The 22,947-nt window shown below is 35.9% G+C and overlaps 1 protein-coding gene across 2 annotated transcripts; it reads left to right on the top strand.

Annotated features, from left to right (window-relative positions):
* The first annotated feature begins 10,898 nt into the window (after positions 1-10,898).
* LOC130051685 (uncharacterized) lies at positions 10,899-19,904 on the top strand. Of its 2 annotated transcripts, none has more exons than XR_008799962.1 (8): positions 10,899-11,052; positions 13,297-13,593; positions 13,831-14,124; positions 14,885-15,199; positions 15,538-15,717; positions 15,996-16,017; positions 16,519-17,221; positions 17,509-19,904. XR_008799962.1 is itself a non-coding variant. In XM_056154064.1 (8 exons), the coding sequence occupies exons 1-8, from the start codon at positions 11,001-11,003 to the stop codon at positions 17,223-17,225; spliced, it is 1,248 nt and encodes a 415-aa protein (XP_056010039.1). In that variant the 5' UTR covers positions 10,899-11,000; the 3' UTR covers positions 17,226-19,904. The 2 variants fall into 2 exon arrangements, 1 of the variants encoding a protein (XP_056010039.1); XM_056154064.1 differs by having other exon boundaries at positions 16,519-16,589; positions 17,209-19,904.
* Positions 19,905-22,947: the final 3,043 nt, after the last annotated feature.

The following is a 22,947-nucleotide window of genomic DNA, read 5'->3' as shown; positions in this document are numbered from 1 at the left end:
TAAACCAGATTCTTTTGGATGAGGAATTATATACCAAGCCTATATTATGTCTTTATACAGATGGTGGTCCGGATCATCGACTCACTTATTTGTCTGTACAGCTATCACTGGTTTGTCTTTTTTGAGTGGAGACTTTGATATGTTGATAGCAGCAAGAACTCCACCCATGGGATCATGGAGAAACTCAGCTGAGTACATCATGTCAATCTTGAATCTAGCACTTCAGGCTGTGGGTTTAATGAGATCGCAAGCTTCAAATAGGTGTGAAAAAAGGCTACGTCCGGCCAGTAGATTAGGCCAGCTCAGGGAAGTGGCAAAGGATCCGGCAATGCGGCAAGAAATGAAGGATTCGGTTGAGCCAGTAAAGGTAAATATCTGAATCATAATCTTCCATGTTCAAATTCTAGTTTCTGTGCTAAGAGATGTATAGTGAAGACTTACATCATAATTACATCAAATTCTATCTTCTATCCTTTTTCGGCCCTTCTTACTCGGATGTTCTGGAGGCTTTATTTGAAGGACAAGCAGTTCGAATGTTTCCAAGCTGCTACAGAGAAAGCAATTGAAGACCTTTGGGATCAGCTGGAAAAGTTTGCCTCCCCCCCCCCCCCACCCCACCCCACCCCAGGGCATAATATGAAACAACCAAGTCTGAAAAAGGATCGTAAGGACATGTAATGAGTTTAATATCCTTACACTTTGAAAAGCAATGTGGCTATTTTAAAAATCAAACCAAATCAGTATAATGCAAGGTGAAGATAACGAACAGTGATCAACCTCATAACTCCTACAAGCAATACAAAATAGATGGATGGGCAAACACGGACCCCTGGACATACCAGAGGTGGGATCAGGTGTCTAGGAGGAATAAGCATCCCCTGTTGACCGGTCACACCCGCCGTGAGCCCTATACCCTGATCAGGTAAACGGAGTTATCCGCAAGTCAAAATCAGTGTGCCAAGAACGGCTTAACAATCGGTATGAAACACGTCAGACAGCATTTGACCCAATGTGAGGTTGTATTGACGAACTAGATCGTTATAACGACCATAGAATTTGCAAAATGCTGACTTCAATCGAGACTGTTGAAATCCCTGTACCATCAACTTGTTTGTCAGTAGCTTACCTCGATTTAAAAACTGACTATACCCAGAACAAGCTCTTGCATATCGAATCAGTTGAGATATATAAACACCATATGCAGGTGATGATGGATTCTTGCAAGAAACCAAATATGAATATTTATGCAAATGATAGAATTTGTTATTGGTAACGTTTCGAAAAATTTAATTTTTGTCTATATTTAGCGTTTACAATGTTTCGCAAAAATTGATTGCTTCACAAGTGCCCAGATTTGATATAGAGCATTTCTGAATAAATGCATTCATATATACATGATATTTAGAGTATTTGGTTTAGTGGAAGCTGCTTTCCACCAAAGGCACCAAATAATAGAATACATGTAATAGTCAAATACAATATGTTTACAGTAATAATTAATAGTTCATTACATCTACAGCTGGTGAGTATTTTTTTTTGCACGGCTTGTTAGAAACTATCGATATACACAACTTTTTACCTAATTTGGGGCTATAGCCATTTCCTTTATACTAATGGTAAATTAAAGGTGTAATAAACAGGTGGATGTAACCGAACTGTAACTCATTAGTCTCTGTCAATGCTCTCTACTCCTGAATCCTGTATCTATTCTTTGTAGCATTTATACTGTAAACCTACTTACTTCATACCTACAAATCTTGAAGCTTCTTCTAAAAAGAACACTTTTGGACATAAATTTCTTCATCTTTAATAGAATTGATTTACGGAATGTAAATTCACTATGAAAAATTCTGATAAGAAACAAATATGAATCATTTTCTTCATTGACAGGCCCAAGCTTCAGGAGTTCTTTGACCACTGTACTGTGTGCAGGTCTTATTTCTTTACCATTCGTAAGTGTGGGAATCCAGAATGCCAGATATGCCTTCCACCTCGCCTGCATCCTGACGATTTTTCCCAACTTCATTCATTTCCAGATCCAGGTATATTTATTTTGTAGAAGAATTAGATTTTTAGTAAAATTAAGTTAAAAATGCATTGAATGTATGAAAGTATTTAATGTGAAACTAAATGTCAATTTTACCATGTATTCCATAGGAGAGGATGGACATTATAAAGAGTCTATGGTACAGATACCACAGAAGAGCATCGTCCTTCACTACAGCAGAAAGTGCCAGTGCTGCAAACAATCATGACATACCCTTTGCTCCCTCTGCTCAAACTGCAAACAAAACTGTGGAGTATATAGCATGCGATAAACCAAGACTTATTTATTCTGTTCACACACTTACAACCCTGCAGGGCTGGGTTTCACAAAACTATCTTAAGATTGTCATAAGATAGATCGTAAGAGTGTCTTAAGATCTGACTTATGACAATCATAAGATACGGTAGTACCGTTTCACAAAAATATCTTAACTTTAGATCTTAGGACCTTGTTATACTCGTTACATTGTAAAATAACGTGTTTCATTTATCAACTTTTAACTGCATGGATGAATTTAAATGTTACATGTATATGAAAGATTAAAGTATATAGAAATATAAACAAGACGTTGAAATATTACGATTTAAGCTATTTGTAATGATTTGATTTATTTATAAAATTTAATACTTTGTACATGTATGGCGTGTAAAACGTTGCACTATTATACTAATCTCGTTATTCATATTCGAAAACTTGTAATTTATATTCTAAAGCATATCATTCATATTCGAAAAGTTGTTATTCATATTCGACATTGACATTTAGTTTAGTAAAATTTTAGTAAACATTTAGTAAAATTGACATTTAGTTTCACATTAAATACTTTCACATACATGTACCCAATAAGCAGAGACTTTACAAACAGATAATATTACCCTCAATGCAAATTATATTGAATAAGAATTTAAAAATTATAGAATAAGAATGACATGACTATCGAATAAGAATGACATGATTATCGAATATGAATTACATGCTTTTGAATATGAATAGCAAAATTATAGAATATGAATGACATGATTGTCGAATATAAATAACATAATTATCGAATATGAATGATAAGATTATCGAATATGAATCACATGTTTTTGAATATGAATGAAAAGTTTAGAATATGAATAACAATCTATTGAATAAGAATGACATGTTTTTGAATAAGAATAACACGTTTTTGAATATGAATGATAAAATTATCGAATATGAATGACAACTTTTCGAATATGAATAACAAGATTAGTATAATAGTGCAACGTTTTACACGCCATATACAAAATAGAAGATGCACAACTACATTATATATATAAGATGAGAATAAAGTTTGAATCAAATCTGTTCAACGGTATTAGAATTAAACTCTGGACAAAGTGCGCAACCCCCAAAATGAAAAGAAAATGTGCGTAACTTCTATAACTGTTAAAATATTTCAATGAAAATATGAGATGCACAACTACATAATATATAGATGTGCATAAAGTTTGAATGAAATATGTCCAGCGGTATTAGAAATAAACTCTGGATAAATTGCGTCTACGGACAAACGAAGTGATTCCAGTATACCCCCCCCCCAAACTTCGTTTGTGGGAGGTATAATTATATCAATTGGCAGCAATACGCTTCCGTATATATCTGTTACATAACAATTTCCTGTCTGCTTTAACGCCCATCCTCAATCGGCGCACGCTTACCCGTAAAAAAGCAAAACTAACTTAAAGCTGACATGAATTAATAAATATAGTATAATTCTATATGTCCGCCATATTTCTCTGCTAATCCGCCATAGTAGTTGGATATTCTATTGTTATATATATCAGGGTTCGCATGGTATATAAGAGAACGAGTTTTGCTACGCTTCACTTCACATCAGTGTCTTCGATTTACCTGTTCGGGTAGCTTCGAGAGGTAACACGTACATCTCCAATACTAATTTATAGAACATCAAATCACGTTTTGAAACACCACGCAGTGCTCAAAATTACAATAAACATATCGTACAGTAGTAAATCATTCTAAATGCTTTGGATAAATAAATATACATGTAGAATGCCTTTTTCTTTACGTGAATGTGTGTACATTTGCAATAAATATGTCAAAACTATACCAAAAACGCGGAGAAATATTTCATCTATTATCTAGATGCTTACTCTTCCTAGGCACCTGATACCACCTCTGGTGTGTCCAGGGGTCCGTGTTTGCCCAACTATCTATTTTGTGTTGCTTATAGAAGTTATGAGATTGATCACTGTTCGTTATCTTCACCTTGCATCTATTGATGAAATGGAATAAGCAAAGGGTATAAAATCTATACCATTCATTCTTACATCAAGCAAAATGCAAATGCATAAATGCTACTGTACGTATATAGAAGACATGGTCATGTATGCTCGCCATGAAAAAGCATCGAATGCGGACGACTATTCACCTGGGTCTACTCGTAATATCTGTAAAGGACCGCAGATGTACATGTACACTTGTCGAAAATACTCAAAGTAGTAGTAAAACTCCCTTTTTTAGCATAATCCATGAAACAAAACGATACACTCCATTTGTATTCCAACAGTAAACAACATTGTCCATCGTAAAGACTGCGACACACTTAGCCCGTGCCGATCAGCTATCTTCAATCTAGGGAAGTATCAGATTAGAATATTTACCCTTTATTGTGCATGAATCCTTATACCGTATGATTTCCTGGTCAGAGTATTGCAGATTTATAAATCAGGAAATCATTTAGGTACATAAATTGTTTGTGCATAGATAATTTGCATATACAACACTGTACGAGTGTATGGGATGAGAGAGAGAGAGAGAGAGAGAGAGAGAGAGAGATTAAGAGAGAGAGAGATAAACGATGATCTATAATCGCGCTCTTATTAAGACAAATGATATCGCTAATTCAATATAAGAGAACAGTAACTCAATATTGCTCTCATTAATTGATAATACAGATTTATTTGATTCATTTAAAGCACGCAATAATTAAGAATTAAACATATCTTTAAATAATGCTATTTTCAATTACTTCATTTTATGCTAATTCGGTGCTCAATAGATCTTATATATCTATGCCATTTGCGTTATTACATTCTGCGTTGAACTCGACGCAAATTGTACTAATGCAAAATGTAATAATTGAGTTTATCATATTATGCGTAGTTATCAAGCACATAGAATCAAGGGGAGGGGAAAAGAGTGTCTGTCCCCCACCTTTGATAACAATATCCATTTTTTGTTATTATGTTTATTTGGGTTTTTTTTATGTTTTCCGCCACACTCAACAACTTTTCAGTTATCTGGTGGCGCCCAGTTTTTGTTGGTGGAAGAGAGAAACCAGATACAATGTACATGTACCTGGGAAGAAACCACCGACCTTCCGAAAGTAAACTGGGAAACTTTCTCACTTACCGGCGCGAGCGGGTTTCGAACCCGCGTCGACAGAGGTAAGAGGCCGTTATTTTGTAATGCAAATAAAAGATATCTTGGATGACAACCCCCCCCCCCCCCCAACTTGACACACACCACCACCAATTAAGAAAATGAAGATATTATGAGGCACTCATAGTAGAGGACTCTAACTACCCCATCCCACCCCCAACGATGGAAGAAAATGAAATGTAGGGGAAAATTATTGAGGCAGTCAAAGTAAAAGACTCTTTTAACCCTTCATCCCACATTAGGACTTTGAACATCGGATAAAACATTTTGGTTGGTTTGATTTTTTTGTTTTATTTCATAGTTGTTTTCGTTCATTTTTGTTTTTTATTATTATTATCATTTTGAATGGCAAGAAATTTTGAAGAATCCAATTTTCCATTTTTTTTCTTCCTGTTGCACCCCCCCCCCCCCCCCTGAAAAATGACGATACATGTCTGGTTATTACATGTACATTTTGCTTTTCAACACATGCATGCATACTAATTGTATGGTGTAGAATTGCACCCTTTACCAAGTTTTCCTTCAATTACACAGTGTAAGGAATGGTAAACCAAAATCACAAAACAAAATGCATAAAGGCCAAGATAGTTTTAAGCGTAGGAATTTCATTCACGAATACATAAATACATGTATTCAGAAAAAGCGCATGCATGCATTGCAGGACTATAGCATATGTGTGTTTTAACGTTTCTGTAACATGCCATAATGATTATTTTCATTTCGTAGATCTAGCGCAATGGATATAATCTGGAAATAGACATACCGCTGTACGTCGAAAATTCAAATGTATTCGATAAGATGTTAGTATTCATAAATCAGTAAAGTTCGTGTTGAGGTTTTATTTGATATGATACAGTGTCAATCTACTGTAATACATTAGTAGGATATGCAAAAGGCAAGAGTATAAACATTTTCTAGTATCGATATCTATATGATCACGGAAAAACATTATATAATTTATATCCGGATTCATATGCCGATTTAGATATCAATAAAAACAAAGCTGCATAGTTTGGGGGAGGGAGTTCTAATGAGTCTGATGAAATTAAAAGAAGGAACCCCACATTTACATTCAAACTAGATGTACTTCAAAATGAATTCATTTCTGCTCTGACTGAAATCATGATTCGAAATTCGGGAACGAATCTTGCATACAAAATAATTAATAGGGGAACACATAAATTCGAGCTCCTTTGGAATTTAATGAAATGCAGATATGCACCTTTCTTTCAACACGAACTGATATGTTGTTTCAGGCACGTATACAGGGGGTTGGGGTGGGCAGGGAGGCTGGGCTGGTCTGCTCTCCCCACTTTTTTGACAATTTACTTTTTTCCGTTATTCTAACATACAAAGTCAGTATTTTCTACATGCACAGTTTAAACTTTTTTAAAACATTTGTAATGAATTCAATTATAAGCATCAACTCCTTTAAGTTTTTAATATATTGTCAATCACAAATTTTTAAATAGCTGGAAATTTTTAATGCTTGTAAGCTTACCATTATATCAGTGATAAATTTTCTTTCCTTCTGTGAAATGATATATTGTACATCGAAGTAGGACAGTCTCTCTCTCTCTCTCTCTCTCTCTCTCTCTCTCTCTCTCTCTCCTGTTCAATCAATGAATATGGACATACACATACCGTAAATAATTATGTGGTTCCCAAAGAGACAATAAAACTATATTTTCGTTTATACATTTCCTTTTATATGTGTCTTTGTGTAATCAACTGTTTTTTTATCGATTGCAAATGTAATACCCGCATTTTTAAACAGATGTATATTTTCGATCATTATTCCCTTATTTGTATATCCAACTTTGTATATGATCATCGATAAATTTTGAATTGAGCACGCAATATAGCCAACCAGATACTCAGTGTATATAATTAGATTCCCGATTTCTATAAATTGCAAAACCTCGACCAGACAAGCATCCAATACAGGAAAAATTTTGGACTCTGACATCTCCCCTGATTGAAGACACCCTGTTTTGCACGGGTGAAGTGTGTCGTAGTCTGTATAATGGAATGACAACGTGTTGTAAAGTTCTAACGAGATGCAAATAGAGTTTATCATTTTGTTTCGTGGATTTATCAGAATAAAGAGAATCTAATATTTTCGGTAAGTGCACATCTCCGATACCTGTTGAATAGACGTCCGTATTTGATCCGGGGGTTTTTTTTTGGGGGGGGGGGATATGCCATTGGCATTACATATTATGCATATGGCATGGACCTGTATTTTGCAAGAATTGATATTATTAATATATTTCATACTCTTTGCTTATTCCATTCTATCAGTATGTAATTGGCAAATGATTTATCCGCATTTATTTCATAAGAAACTGCAAATACTTGCATGCACTTGCAAGTATGCAAGAAAAGCTTTTTTGCATTTTTTTTCCTAAATTATCTAAACTTTCGGAATGGTGCTTTGGTATACAATAAATATTTTGTAATTTTGAGCAAAGCATAATGTTTTAAAATGTGATTTTATTTGTTTCGCATTCCCTATATATTACTATCGGAGATGTGCACTGGTCGAGTCCACCTAGAAAAATCACTCAGGTGTAACAATCACATTTGGGGTATATACAGGTAGAGTAAATTAGGCTATCTGAGAGAAATATGGCGGATAAGATGAGAAAGGTGTACGTATTTATTAATTCATGTCAGCTTTAACGAAAACTGATTATCCCTGGATGTATCTATCACATATCACAACAGGGGATGCTTACTCCTCCTAGGCACCTGATCCCACCTCTGGTGTGTCCAGGGGTCCGTGTTTGCCCAACTATCTATTTTGTATTGCTTGTAGGAGTTATGAGATTGATCACTGTTCGTTATCTTCACCTTGCATATTGGTGGCTGTATGACACAAATATTAAAGTGGGAAAATGATTAAAGACTTGCATTAGCAAACTTTTTTATAAAATGAGAGAGAGAGAACTATTTAACATTACTGACTGCAAAAACGGTCACAGGTATATGTATACATGTATTTGTTACATAACACTTCACGTCTGTTTCAACACCCCAGACATCGATCGGCGCACGCTTTTCCCGTGAAACAGCAAAAGTAACTTCACGAAAACTGAATTATCCCTGTCTTGTTTCTATTTTGTAATTCTGATGTTAGTACCGCCCATGCGATATCAAGGTGGGAAGAGCTCGTTTTATCACATATGCGATAAAAAAAAAACCTGTTGATGATAACCAGATACAATACCTGAACAACAAAAGAAAACCATTGTAAATATGTGACAAATGAATGGTATTCGAATGCGTTTACTTGTGACCACATAGCGGTAATGAAGTCCGTGTGCATGCTCTCAAACAAATCGGTGTCAAAAGATGTTTATGAAACGATGTCCAAACATTTCAGCTGCTGAAATAACAGCATTGTTTGATGAGGTGGAGAAAAGAAAAGACGTTTGTTTTCAACACAAAACTAGAGTTCCTATGCTATGAGGGAAATTGGGGAGATGTCGCTTTTAAATTCAACAGACTATGTCCGGTCGGGGGAAGAAATGAAGAAAAATGGACATGCCTTAACAGCGAGAGTAGGAAAAAGTTGGCTGTGGGATATTCTAAACGAATATTGAGTTCATCCTAAAGATCACATGTCACGGTATAAGCTTATCAATCATCCTTATAGTGTAATATATTGTTTCTGTCCTTGAAACCACGTTCCCTCCGGATAAGCTACCTATCTCTTTGTAAAACAGAGGCCACCACCATGTTCAGTATAGACTTAAGACACAGGGGCTAAGCCCGTTTTGGGCCCGAACTCTGTGATACCATAAATATAGAAAGGGGTCTAACTCTGATACAGATAAAAAAAACTAACCACTCGCTTCAAATGCCTAAAAAATCTTAAACTAGGTAAGCTATGCGTAATTTGTCGTTGTCTTTGCATAGATTAATGTTTTAACTACTTGCATGCCAAATTTCAAGTCACTGGTTCTTAAAATAACAAAGATATACGTCATCGTTCTCTCGATTTCACTTGTTTATTTTTACTAGGACATTTACCGGTCCAGGTAAATGTCCTAGTAAGAATGACTTTGTATTTTCCCAGTGAGGATCCGGGTTGGAATAGGTCCTCAGTACCCCATGCTTGTTGTAAGAGGCGACTAAATGAGGCGGTCCTGCGGATAAGACTACATGGGCTTAGCCCCTGTGACTTAAGACAAGTATCTGGATGTCTTAAGATTTCTAACAATTTTAAGAATTATCTTAAGATATGACAGTTTTGTGAAACAGCTATGATGGATCTTATGACAAATTTTGGTCTTAGTTATACGATAGTTTTGTGAAACTGGGCACTGGATCACATGATTTTGAAACGTGTTTTGGATCTTTATCAATATTCGTGTGGATGTGAGCTTCAATAGCTCGTGCTATAAGAAACGAAAGAGCTCCAAAGATATCTGCCCTGCTTGATCATGTGTATACATGTTAGAGCTAATTCCATATTTTAGTGCTGGTATTCCCTCCAATATGCTTTGCAGATGACACAGTTGAGCAAATTGAAGGGGCTTATCCCACTTGTGAAAGCTGTAGGGCTAATCACCAGTTGCCACACAGAAGAATGAGTGTAGATAATGCCAGAAAAAAAGAATGAGTGTAGATAATGCCAGAAAAAAAGAATGAGTGTAGATAATGCTAGGAAAAAAAGAAAAGAATGAATGTAGAAAATGCCAGAGAAAAAGAAAAGAATGAAATAATGTTCTTGATTTCTTTGCTCAATGTTATCAAGCACTGGATTAAAATATGGGAGTTTTGAATTAATAAAAATTTTAAAAATCCCTCGTCTGTTTTTTTATGAGGTAATATAAAAAAAGCCTCCCTCTTTCATTTATTTTTGACAAAACTGGCCTGAGAACCAAGTAATACATTTTTTGGCCTAAATAAAACGTTTTATTTTTTTTAGATTTGTTGGATCTCAGCCAATAGGAAAACACGAAATTATTCGATCATATCAGAACATTTTTTATTTGAATCTTTTATCTTCTTATCCCGTGAGGATTCGGGTTAGAATAGGTCCTCAGTACCCCTTGCTTGTCGTAAGAGGCGACTAAATGGGGCGGTCCTTCGGATGAGACCGTAAAAACCGAGGTCCCGTGTCACAGCAGGTGTGGCACGGTAAAGATTTCTCCCTGCTCAATGGCCATAAGCGCCGAGCATAGGCCTAAATTTTGCAGCCCTTCACCGGCAGTGGTGACGTCTCCATATGAGTGAAATATTCTCGGGAGGGACGTAAAACAATATTCAATCAATCCTTTATTTTTTTAACTATTCTGAGTAATTATTAATATTAACACTTTGACATTATAAGAGTAAGTGTTCTAGAATGAGGCTTGAAACCAGTGAATGAGGCAAACCGCCCCACAGTGCATTGTAATCACTGTACGTCTTCATTCGTCCTATCTAAGAGGTAATGGAAAGATAAATGCTTTATACGCTTGTTTTCTTCCTGGTATATAATTAGTGTGCGGAACGTTTACCCCTAACAATGATGCCATTACTTCATCTGATGAGTATTTTAATTGTTGGGATTACAAAGGGTAAGGATTTTACATCTCTAATCTACGATACCAAATTAACCAACTTCAATTTTTGGCTAACAATTAACCTTTTGAGAAATAAGAAAATAAATCTTAATATAGCAAGTTAAAGAGGTTGATCCATTGTTTTATCACATCCTACGTTATATTACTATATTTGGTTATGGTGTGTATAATTCTGTGGCGAAGGTATATGCATTCACGATTAATACAAAAAGTAGAAATATGTACTTATACAACACGAATATAGTTTTCAAAACTACAAAATACAGTGGTGGATATCATGATCAAAGGTCACACTGAAAACTTTCGCGTTTTATCCCGATATTGAAATAAGGAAATATATTTTGATATAGCAAGTTAAAAAGGTCGATCCATTTAAGAAATGAACATCACTTTTGAGCTGTTCATGGTCAATATGAACGGATTTGGATTTGAGGCAACTTCTCTGTGAATCGCGCTAGCTAGTGATGTTCATTTCTTATATTTATATTCATTTACTAAAACACCGTTTGTTTACATTGCTTAAAACGAACTCCTAGCCTCTGTCACAGTAGTTATTGTTACGTACGTCAACACATAGACATGACGTCACCTTTCGTCTCACCCTGCCTTTTATCAACATTACAAGGTGCACTGTGTTTTGGAGGTAGGAGACCGCAAGATTGGGATAATAATCCACTTAAGTTTACAACCTTAATCCAAAGGTGTGACTTGCGAGATCTTTGTAACAGATGTTCTAATTTTTTCAAACCATTACGCTCTCTCAGTCGCGTGTTTTAAGCTAGTTCATAGTCATTGTGAACGGATTGTGTCGCGCGCTGAAATTTGTTGGTTCATAGAGGAAAATGTTATTTGCAATATAAATATAGTTTTATAACAACATAAAAACGTTTTATGTAATTTATTTTTGAAGTACAACTGATTTTTGAGGAGGTTTGAATACTACGCAAACTTTCATACCGGCTTAACAAATAAAACCAAAAATTCTTTTAAATGTGCAATTCTGGTAAATATAAGACTTTGCTAACAAAAGCTGTTTTGTGGCTTATGTTTGTTTTCATTGGACATTGTCCCATGGTTTTCCTTTTGTGTTCGATACCTGCCAATTTAAGGTTCAGCTCAAGAATTTTTCCTATATGGAGACGTCACAGTTGCCGGTGAAGGGCTGCATTTAGGCCTATGCTCGGCGCTTACGGCCTTTGAGCAGGGGGGGGGGGGGGGGTCTTTATCGTGCCACATCTGCTGTGACGGGCCTCGGTTTATGTAGTCTTATCCGCAGGACCGCCTCATTTAGTCGCCTCTTACAACAAGCATGGGGTACTGAGGACCTATTCCAACCCGGATCCTCACTGGGATAATACAAAGTCATTCTAATTTTTTTTCCAAGGAAGACACGACTATGAAAATAAATTAAAATCATTGAGGATCACTAAAGCAAGAAAACACTTTTTTTGATAGATACCATTCTTTATTAAATTTAAATTAGAATACCACAATATAGTAGAACATTGACTGACTGACTGCAGTACAGCATTACAAAATGAATGATATTCAATGAGTATAGTAATGTACGATAAAATATTATCTTCCCTCTTGTTCTAGAGTCACGAGCAAGTGACGAGTTAAAGAGCTTAGAAAACCTACTATTCATAGCCTTTTTAATTCTATGGGGGTAGGCACGTATAAGTGAACATCCGGCACTTATGTAATTCATGTAGTCATTCAAGGACTTGCGCATCCCGACAGAGAAAACGGATATTTAAAAACAAAAGAGGCATAAATGAGTTCCATTATTCTTCCATGATATTTGTAGGATCAAAAGATACCGTTTTACAGCATTTTAAATGCTTTCAATGATATATATTTACAGCAGATTTGAAATTCTTTGGGTTTTAATGACTTCTCCAAACGCTTGAATTGCATCGGTCTATAGAATACATTTTGCGTGGATATTTCGGATAAGATATTGATAGATGATCTCTACTTTCATTTTCCACATAAGGTAATTTTTTCATGCTGCATTATCATACACGAAGTAATACGTAGAACCAATATATATCGAAATAAAAGTCCTTTTACCCCAATAAGCATAGAACTGGGTTTTATTTGGGGGGGGGTGGGGTGCATATTTATCTATCTTTTTTGTATACCACTCCTTTCGCAGTTCATCAAAGGTTGAAAAGATAAAACTACTGGATGAGGCAACATTGGTAATGAATAGTGTCTTTGGTATTTTATCAGGTGTTTCAATGAACTCCCCATCTCTTAACACCTTGACGTCTTATCGGGTTGATGAGGGTCAAACAATTAGTCTGAAATGTTCGGTATTTGTAACCGCATCGGAGCTAATCACGTGGTACTGGACATGTGGAGATGACGACCTGACACGGAATTCTACTTCCAACGGAAAAATTACGACACTGACGTTCAAAGCAGACAGAAAATTCAACGGCAAATATTGTTACTGTACAGCTAAATCCACATCTCTAAATCAGACGAATGAAGTCAAATCCAGGTTCCAGAGCATACAAGTCTACTGTGAGTTTATAATCCCCATTCATTGTAAAAAAAAAAAATAACAATAATAAGCAACTGAACCTAATAGTCTTCCCTATTGATTATCAGAATGTAACATTTAACAATACGCTAATGTTGGTGTAATTAAATGCTCTAAAAGCACGGGGTTTTTTGTTGTTGTTTTTTCTTTTCTTTCTTCATTCTTCATATACGTTCCATAAACTAAATGCGAAACTAAAATACTCATTTATCTTATAGATGCTCCTTTGTCGTCGCCAACTTTGAATGCCTCACAAGTAGTTTTGACCTCTAAAAGCGATACAACACTGCTCTGTTCCATAGAATCGCTTGGAAACCCTCCAATTCGCTGGTCTTGGAAATGCGGAACCCAGACAATCCGTAGAAGGATAACTAGCATTGGTTTGACGTCCAATATTATTCTCACAGCTGACCCAAATCTAGATGGCAAATCCTGCTACTGTACAGCGGAGAGTAGTTCTTCAAGGTATAGGTTCGAGGCGTCTTCAAATGCTGCAGCCGTAACGATTCTTTGTGAGTTTCACATCTTATGACAAAAAAAGATTTATTTAGATTTGTTTGCTTGACGTCCCATCGAGAATTTTTTACTCATATTGAGACGTCACCAGCTGCAGGTGAACTATCACAAATTTAGTCTTGTGCTTGGCGCTAATAGCGGTAGCAGTTAAGGTTCTTTAACATGCCAATGCCTGTCCAGACGTGGGACCTCCGTTTTCAAGGTCATATCCGAAAGACACGATTCTCACTTCTAAATGCCAAGCGTTTGGCGAAGGAGCAATCACTACCAGTTTTAACGTCTTAGGTTTGACGCGGCCATGGCACAAGCGGGGCTCGAACTCAGACTTCCCGGAGTCCCGTGAGAACTACGGTTGGAATAGGTCCCCAGTACCCCTTACTTGTCGTAAGAGACGACAACATGGTTCTTCGGATGAGACCGCAAAAACCGAGGCCCCGTGTCACAGCAGGTGTGGCACGATAAAGATCCATCCCTGCTCAAATGCCATAGGCGCCGAGCAAAGGACTAAATTTTGCAGCCCTTCACCGGTAGTGGTGTGGACTCCATATGAGTAAAACCTTTTTGAGCGGGACGTTGAATAATACACAACCAACGACCTCCCGGTTTAGAAGCTAACGATCTAACGTTGACTTACCGCGATCGGTACTGTTTGTAAAAGTGGAGAGATACAATATACATAAATAACATCGCATTTACATTAATCAGATATTGATTTTCTTTGAATTAATTTGGTGATCTGCGGGTTTTTTCCTCTAGATTTTCCATCAGGCTTTCCTCGTATCAGCAGGAGTTCAGCCATTGTTAAAGTTGGATTACCAGTTACCCTTCAGTGTTCATTGCCATCTGCAGGAAATCCACAGGTCACGTGGTCGTGGCATTGTAATGGTGCTTTAATTACCGAAAATGTCAGGAATATGGGCCGAACCACAGAGATCTCATTTATATCAAAAAGGACGGGCGAAAAAGTTTGCCATTGTAGAGCTAAAAGTAGCATTTCGAGAAGTATAGTTTCGTTCATATCTCGGGAAGACTTTGAACGAAATTCATCGAATAGTTATATAAGAATAACAGGTTTGATTTGATTAGTATACTGTTTTAAAAACAATTTTACGAACAACTTTCAATATTTTTATTTCAACCGTTTTTTTTATCAGAACACATACCTGTTTTTGAACATGTATAGATCAAATATCACAACGTCGCTCTGTACTTTATACATGTATATTGAAAAAACCTTCATTTCAACAATATTTCTAGTTATTAATTATTGTGCTAGTCATTCGTCATATGAAGTCATTCCTGGGTTAAATGCAGTTCTGGGAGTATCCATCAGATTTACTGATATTGTTATTTCAATCTTAAAACACTATATGAATAACTATTATTGCACAGTAGTGTTTTTTTATTAGACACAGATATTGTGAATTACTCAGAAGAATCGAAGAATATTGGTATTTCGCCCGCAGCATTTGGAGCGACTTTGACCATCCTTTTAGTTGTCATTGTCACCTGCACTGCCCTCGTCGTTATTCAACACAGAAGGATTCCGAAAGAGTCATCGTTGCTATCTTGGTTCCTCGTCAAAATAGGTTTTATTTTCATTTCAATGTTTCGTTAATCTAGATCGAATATTCGAAAAGGAAAACTGAACTAAAAAAATTTACACTTCGGGATTTTTTGTCCCCCGCCCCCCTACAACTTTGAAATTATAAGAGATATAAATTATGTTTCGGCTGATTTGATGGATACAGTGATCATGTATGTCCTTGCAGACGATATAAATGTTTTTTGAAACAATGTTGTTATTAATTTGATGTCTATTGTAAATTAAAATCATGATGACGTAATGAGCCAAACTTCCTTTCAGGTAGACAACCAAGCACGAAAAGGTAACACTACTTCCATTAATTCGTGTATTGTCAAAATGTGTTCATTCCCTACTATTCAGCGCATTCAAGTGTAATTTAATATTGAAATATATTATAGGATTAAACATTCTTTTTGAAGAATTTATCGATGTGTAAACTCCGGACATTTTACTTACAAACTGAATAAAAGTGCGAAGCACTTTTATGTTAAGTTTGTGAGTAAAATGGCCGGAGTTTACACATCGATAAACTCTTCAAAAAGAATGTTTAATTCTTATAATTCCAATTCATTCACTTCATTAACAATATTGCAAAAATTTGAATAGTTTCCCCGCACTATGTTATTTGTTTTCAGGCGTGTATGAATACATCGCGTTTTCGGATTTATTGATGTATAAACTCTTGTTCAGTTTTATTTTTGTCCAATCAAAACACTTGTAATAAATAACATTGGAATTATCAGATTTTAAGAATCAATTTAAGACATTTGTTACCATCCACTTACTGTTTCCATCTCGGCAGTGAGTCAGACGCTGGAGTTGTCACAGAGGAGCATAGTTATGAAGTACTACAAAGTGGAAACCAAAAGAAAAGTTAGTACTGTGTTTTAATAGTGCGACCTCGGTCAGTGAAACCCAAAATTTATATGTAATGCCTTTAATAACAGCTATACATGTAAATACTGTAAGGTTGAACAACATATTATCTGAGATATCGAGTATTTCATTCAACATTTATCACAGCAGGCGTTGACACAATAAAGGACTCGAAATACTAAATACGGTCCTGGGCGCCTTTTGTGTTACATGTACTTCACCTAAAGCTGTAAGACTGAAAAACAGTTGACCAATAAATTATACACTGTACATTTATAGGCGTTCACTAAAACGATATCTATAATGAAGTTTAAAGCTTGGCTAGAGAAAAATTGCAGAATTTGAATTTGTAAAAAGGGCTAACACGCTTGTTAAAATGTCAGCTATGAGGAATATTTATTTTGTTGTTGATTAGAAAACTGCATTGAGAGTTTCACATCAGAAACTCCGAATGATGAGAATTTTATGCAAAGAACAGTATAATTCAATCTTGATCAATAGTGAGGAAAGTCAGTCATTAGGTGTTCATATAAAATCTACTCACGATATGCCCAAAGTGGAATTTAAAAAAATTGTATGGCTGATGCAATTACGGATCTTTATTGTTTCTATGTAGATGATGAAGAGAGGTAAATAATCTTTTACTACCGTCTCCTTTTCTTTTCTTGCATGTAAATATTCTGGGTGCGTCGACTTTTTTAAATAGACTTTCTTCTCAATTGTATTTGTAAAGACATAAATATAATCGTATACATCTATTTTAATTTCATTTTCTCTCTACTATGTATTACTTATATCTTACTACTATTCAACTGTGAAATATGATTTTGAAAATGTTTGAATTTCTACATATATATACTTACAGTTTCTAATCAGGGGTTTTAGAATGTTCTATCTGTTTTCTTTAACATTTCAGGGTTCCAACGTATCAAAATATACACATGCAAAAGACCCGCAAAAAGAAAAAAGTGATCAACAATTGAATATTTCTCTGTGTACTATATCTATACATGTGTATTTACTGTATCTTTATTTTGAAATGATTTTTATTGGTGATATTATGTACTGAAGCTTGTCGTACATGATTGATTCTATATTGTTTAACGTACCTCTCGAGAATCTTTCACTCATTTGAAGACGTCACCACTGCCGGTGAAGGGCTGCAAGATTTGGGCCAATGCTCGGCGCTGACGGTCTTTGAGCAAGGAGGAGTCTTTGTCGTGCCACACCTACTGTGACTCGGGGCCTAGTTTTTGTTGTCTCATCCGAAGGACCGCCCCATTTAATCGCCTTTTACGATAAGCAAGGAATAATGGGGACCTATTCTAACCCGGATCTCCACGGGATGCCGTACGTGCTATTTCCAACATTTACCAGTTTTCAATCTTCTGATTTTTTCACTATTTTCGCCTCCTTCATAAATTATTCACAGTACTTAGAGTAGATAAAGACTGTTACAAGGGCGTAATAAAGGACAGGTTTACCTCTACAGATGTGGGGGGGGGGGGGGGTATATGTATGTTACAAGGGCGTAATAAAGGACAGGTTTACCTCATACAGCTCTGTGTGTGTGTGGGGGGGGGGGGGGGGGGGTATATGTATATGTATGTTACAAGGGCGTAATAAAGGACAGGTTTACTTCATACAGATGTGTGGTGGTGGGGGGGGGGGGGGGTATATGTATGTTACAAGGGCGTAATAAAGGACAGGTTTACCTCATACAGATATGGGGGGTATATGTATAATAATGTCCCCTTCTCATTTTCTTTTAATTTCACAAGTAAACTTTATAAAACAGAATTTATCACTTTGGTTGCTAGACCTCTGACCGAATCAATTGTTAAGCCGTTCTTTGCATACTGATTATGCCTCTCCTCTTCCAGGGGAAAGATGTTTATGTCCTTATGTCTGTCACAAAGCCTTGTGAATGCTTCTCCTTCGGTATGGCTTATCGAATAGACTTGAAACTTTGTACAATACTTCATTTGCAATTTTACAATACTTCATTGTGCATATTGTCGGAACGTGAGAATCCAATTATTTTTCTAAAAGTTATAGTAGATCTAAGAGGGGTGGAGGATGTGAAATAGCTTGTGAACACTTCTCCTACCGTAGATGACTTATCCAATAGACTTGAAACTTAGTACAATACATTGTACTTCATTGCCATTTGCAGATGTGCATATTGTCAGGATAGTTATCCTTAAAGTTATAGTGGATCTAAGATGGGTGTAAAATAGCTTGTGAACACCTCTCCAACATGGCTTAGCGGATTGCATTGAGATTTTATTTTATTTTTTTACAATACTCCATTATCGTTTAATGATGTTCAAATTGTTCTGACCAAGGGCCTAATATTTCCTACAATTTACAGTGGATCAAAGAAAAATGTTTTATATCTTTTTCGTGTACAAGGGTATGTTCACTTTCCAACTCATAGTTCAGTAAAACAGTAATTATTAGGACCCTGCATGAACTGCGGAAGCCCTATAATTATCACATTGTCCGTCCGTCTGTCCGTCAATACTTTCTTTGTGACACGATAGCTCAAACAGTTTTCATTGTACAGTTTTCAAATTTTGTACAGAAATATTTTACATTTAGATGAAAACATCTATTGATTTCGGGGTCCTGTCTCTTTGTCTGTATGTATGTCATCATCTTTCTTTTGATGACTATCTATTTACCACTGTCTAAGGGAGATAATTCAATTTGAATTATGATATATTGTATTAATATAGAACATTTACCCCCAAAAACCCAGGGCCGTAAATTACATGGAGGCGGAGGAGGCAGCTGCCTCCTCCAACTTTTGAGCCAAAAAAAATTAAAATTTAAAGTTCATTAGAATTTATGTTGTTTCCAATAACTAAGAACATGATACCCCCTTAAAAAGCATTCCAAATCTTTCTTTTAGAATGAGTTAGTCAAGTAACATCTTAGAAGGCCCTAGAATCAAGGATTTTGCACGAAACGTGTTCAGTGTGCACAAAATGTGCTCAGCGTCTGGGGGCCGCCCAGGCCCCCAGACCCCCGCCTAATTTCCTGCCTCCTCCAAATTGAAGGTTAATTTACGGCCCTGAAACCTCTACAACATTGTGTATATGTATATTGTTTATATGATATAAAAGATGATTGGTGTTACATGTATATTAAATTCATTGTGCGTCATTCCCAGTCAACTCTCGATCGGGAATACGAAATTGAATTTCTGACATTTGTTTGCAAAGTGGAACTGCTTCATTGAATTATGAACTAATTGCACATTACACCTGAGATAAATGTTCCTTTTAATAAAAGAAAGTCACAAAATGAGTGTACCTTATTCATTACTGTTGCCGAAGTTTTGTCGGTAAAAATCTCGAAATGGCGTGTTTCACTTCTTGTTGACGGTAACATCCACGTTTTCTACGTGAGTGTTTTGATATGTGCTTATGAATTTTTTGTTAGCGATTACATGGTATGTTTCTGCTAGTAATAAGGGAAACTGCCCCACCTATGTATGTAAAGACATATTCTATAGATTTCTGTTTTTAAAAATGTAGAACACTTCTATCAAGTGTGTTTGAAAACGCTTTGACCCCCGATATCAGAATTTCCTTTTCCTAGACATCATTATGTCAAATTCATAATGAAAGGTGAAGATAACGAACAGTGATCAATCTCATAACTCCTATAAGCAATACAAATGTAGAGTGTTGGGCAAACACAGACCCTGGATATACCAGATGTATAATCCTTCTCGAATGGTATGTACCACATTTTGTACCAGTTTTCCGTTTTGAATCCCCTTACAATGGGATTTTGTTGCACTCTGGTGTGGATGAGTGTGTGCCAAACTGAAGTAATTATACCCGCACTTTCTAAAGAAAGTTCGGGTATATTGTTTTTATCCCGGTCCGTCCGTCCGTCCCGGTTGTTGTCACTAAAACTGGGTCCACATTTACAGCGCAATCCAAATGATATTCTAGGAGCTGAATAGAAAAGTCCTGTAGATGTGCAATAAGGTTTCAGAATGTTCATCTACATCTGTAGGAGCAGTCACATGATATTCTAGGAGCTGAATAGTAATGTCCTGTAGATGTGCAATAAGGTTTCGGAATTTTCAAATTGGCCCCTGGGGTCAAATAGGGGACGATAAATGACGTTTTCTATCATAAAGCTTGTCACTTCAACTCCATCTTTAATTTTCCGAGTTGTCACATATCATTCAAGGAACTGTAAAGGTATATCCTGTAGATGCGCAATAAAGTTTCGGAATTTTCATATTGGCCCCTGGGGTCAAATAGTGGCCGATAAATGACGTTTTCTATCATAAAGCTTGTCACTTCAACTCCATCTTAAATTTTCCGAGTTGTCACAGTTTGACCCCTGATCTTTGACCATGTCACCTCAAAATAGGTATCATCTTCTCCTGAAGATGTACCAGTGTACCAAGTTTGATTTCTGTGAAGGAAAGGGTTCTTTAGACTCTGAGTGGTCAGTATATTCCATGTCCAGTTTGACCTTTGACCAGGTGATTTCAAATCCAATAGAGGTCATCTACTTTTTAAGATGTACCAATGTACCAAGTGTGATGTCTGTCAAGCAAAGGGTCCTCAAGATATTAAGCAGACAGTATATTCCTATGTCCAGTTTGACCCATGACATTTGACCAGGTCACCTCAAAATCAATAGGAGTCATCTTCTCCTGAAGATGTACCAGTGTACCAAGTTTGATGTCTGTCAAGCAAACGGTTCTCAAGATATTGAGTGGACAGTACATTCCTATGTCCAGTTTGACCCTTGACCAGGTGACTTCAAATCCAATAGAGGTCACCTACGTTTTAAGATGTACCAATGTATTAAGTTTGATGTCTATCAAACAAAGGGTTATCAAGATATTGAGTGGACAGTATATTCCTATGTCCAGTTTGACCCATGACCTTTGACCATGTGACCTCAAAATCATCAGGGGTCATATTCTCCTGAAGATGTACCAGTGTACCAAGTTTGATGTCTGTCAAGCAAACGGTTCTCAAGATATTGAGTGGACAATATATTCCTATGTCCAGTTTGACACTTGAACTTGACAGACATCAAACTTTGTACATAAAAATTTATGGTTTATGGAAGGAGTTGTATGCAGCTACATGTATCAAAATATTAACTATTTCAAGAAGCCCATTATATATCATAATTATCTCCCCTGAAGAGGAATGTGGCTCTTAGGGTAATTCCACCCTTCTGGAATCATATTGATTGATGTTTTCGGCCAAACTCAACAATTTTTCAGGCACCCCGTTTTTATTGGTGGAATAGAGAACCCAGATACAATGTACCTGGGAAGAGACTACAGATGTTTCAAAAGTAAACTGGGCAACTTTCTCAATTAACGGCACGAGCGGGATTCGAACCCGCGCCGACAGAGGTAAGAGGTCGTGTGATTTTGAGCATGATGCTCTATATTAACCACTCAGCCACGGAGGCCCCAGTTCTAGAGTTATAAGTTGAATCTTATAGTTCAATCTTATATTTGATTGTTGATTCTTGAAATAATACATCTTAGTAACAAATAAAAATGATAAAATAAGTATGTTGTGGTATTAATAAAAATTTTGTCAATTAGCAAATATATACCTGTTATCAACATCAGAAAATTACAATTTTCCTTAAACAGCATTACCAAAATTTTACAAAAACTTTTTTAAATGACGTAATAGTATTCATAACAATTTCACGAAACTTTTTCTTTAAAAAATATACAAAATGTATGTGAAAAATAAAGGAAATCTATCGTATAATAGACTTAATATAGGATTCTATGAAAACAAAGTGATTACCCTTGGATTCAATATTTTTAAACATATTGATTATTTATATATCTAACTTAGACTTTTGAAATATTTTATGGTTAACAAGATTTTTTACAATAACAATTGAAAAAGACTCCAATAGAATTTATAATTCTGTCATGCATAAACCTTAATAAATCATTGATTTTCCGAAATCTTATGACGTCACAGGAGGGTGGAACTACGTTTAATGACAGACAGATTATTTATCAATTTCACAAAAAGAAAGAGTAACAAATTATATACTCCATTAGGAGAACACAAGAATTTCAATAAAACTGATGGATACTCCCCAAAATGCATCCAATCACTGTACTACTTCATATGAAAAATTGACTCGCACAATGATCAATAATTGTTGAAATATTGTTAAAATGAAGGTTTCTTTTTCATACATAAGGTGTATGTTGAGTGACATGGACCTTTACTAAATGACCTTGATTGACCTTTGTCTGAAAGGTATTTCCTCATTACTTACTATTGTAATATATGATCAATATTTGTTCAAAAACTGTTTAAAT

This window comes from Ostrea edulis, chromosome 2 (genome assembly GCF_947568905.1).
Source record: "Ostrea edulis chromosome 2, xbOstEdul1.1, whole genome shotgun sequence".
Lineage (NCBI taxonomy): Eukaryota > Metazoa > Mollusca > Bivalvia > Ostreida > Ostreidae > Ostrea > Ostrea edulis.
The sequence above is the reverse complement of the archived record's forward strand: the minus strand, read 5'-3'. Positions and strand labels throughout refer to the sequence as shown.